Raw genomic sequence first — 1,094 nt, forward strand, 5'->3', positions numbered from 1 at the left:
GGCGAGTGCGACGATCCCTGTCACCCCAACCCCTGCCACCATGGTGGCATCTGCCACGTCAAGGAGGCAGAGATGTTCCACTGCGAGTGTCTCTACACCTACACCGGTACGGGGAGGGGGCTGCAGGCTGGGCATTGCTGGGGGTCCCGATCCTGCTGGCTGGCCCAGAGGGATCCCAAGCCTCCGGGGCTCCTGTTGTGAGCCATGGTGTGGGGGGGATGTGGTGTGGAGCGTCAGGTTTAGGGGGGACAAGCGTAGGGTGAAGTCACATCCCATGAAGACCATAAATTTCGGATGTATTCATGCGCACGTGAGACAAGGGCTGGGATTTGTCCATTCTCCCCCACAAAAAAAATTTCGCCCTTGCATTTTAGGGGCGGCGCAAAGTGCGGGGTATCATCTGGGGTTTGGACTGGGTGACCTCTAGGGGTCCCTTCCAACCCAAACCATTCTTTAATTCTGTCTGCCATTCCTGGAGTCCATTGCGGGGGGCTTCTTGGGTCATGGGAACCCAACCTGAGACAGAAGAAAAAGGCTGGCAGGGCCATCAGGAGGCATCAAGGATGTTTGTCCCTGGCCAAATGGCGCCCGATGGCTGGTGGTTTGGGATGCTGCTGTGACAGGCTGCCTTCTCCGCTGCAGGCCCGACGTGTGCCGACGAGAGGAATCCCTGTGACCCTACGCCCTGCCACATCTCTGCCGCCTGCCTGGTGCTGCCGGAGGGAGGTGCCTTGTGCGCCTGTCCCATGGGCCGGGAAGGAGACTTCTGCGAGCTAGGTGGGACGGGAGCTGGCAGAGGAGCGGGTCTGGGGAAGGGGGTGGAACTGAAGGTGCTGATTTCCCCAGCCTGGGTGGCCAGGAGGCCTTGCTTGCTGTGGTTCTGGGGCACTGGCTGAAGCTGCTCTGCCTCCTCTTCCTCACCCTTCCCTCGTTTGTGCCCAGTGACAGAGCAGGACCACACCATGCCCTTCCTCCCGGAGTTCAATGGCTTCTCCTACCTGGAGCTGAACGGGCTGCAGACCTTCGTTCCTGACCTGCAGTAAGTGCCAGGGACCGGGAGAGGCGAGCGCATCGCCTGCGTGGCTGGTTTGGGG

At 60.9% G+C, this 1,094-nt stretch overlaps 1 protein-coding gene across 1 annotated transcript in view; it reads left to right on the forward strand.

The window, feature by feature from the left end:
• The window catches only part of AGRN (agrin), a 162,893-nt gene that overhangs the window by 143,860 nt on the left and 17,939 nt on the right, over window positions 1-1,094 (forward strand). Inside the window, exon 26 of the mRNA XM_009646786.2 lies at window positions 7-106. Coding sequence (XP_009645081.1) covers window positions 7-106 — 100 coding nt within the window. The remainder of the gene's footprint in view (window positions 1-6; window positions 107-1,094) is intronic.

This window comes from Egretta garzetta, unplaced genomic scaffold (assembly GCF_000687185.1).
Source record: "Egretta garzetta isolate BGI_Z169 unplaced genomic scaffold, ASM68718v1 scaffold29, whole genome shotgun sequence".
Lineage (NCBI taxonomy): Eukaryota > Metazoa > Chordata > Aves > Pelecaniformes > Ardeidae > Egretta > Egretta garzetta.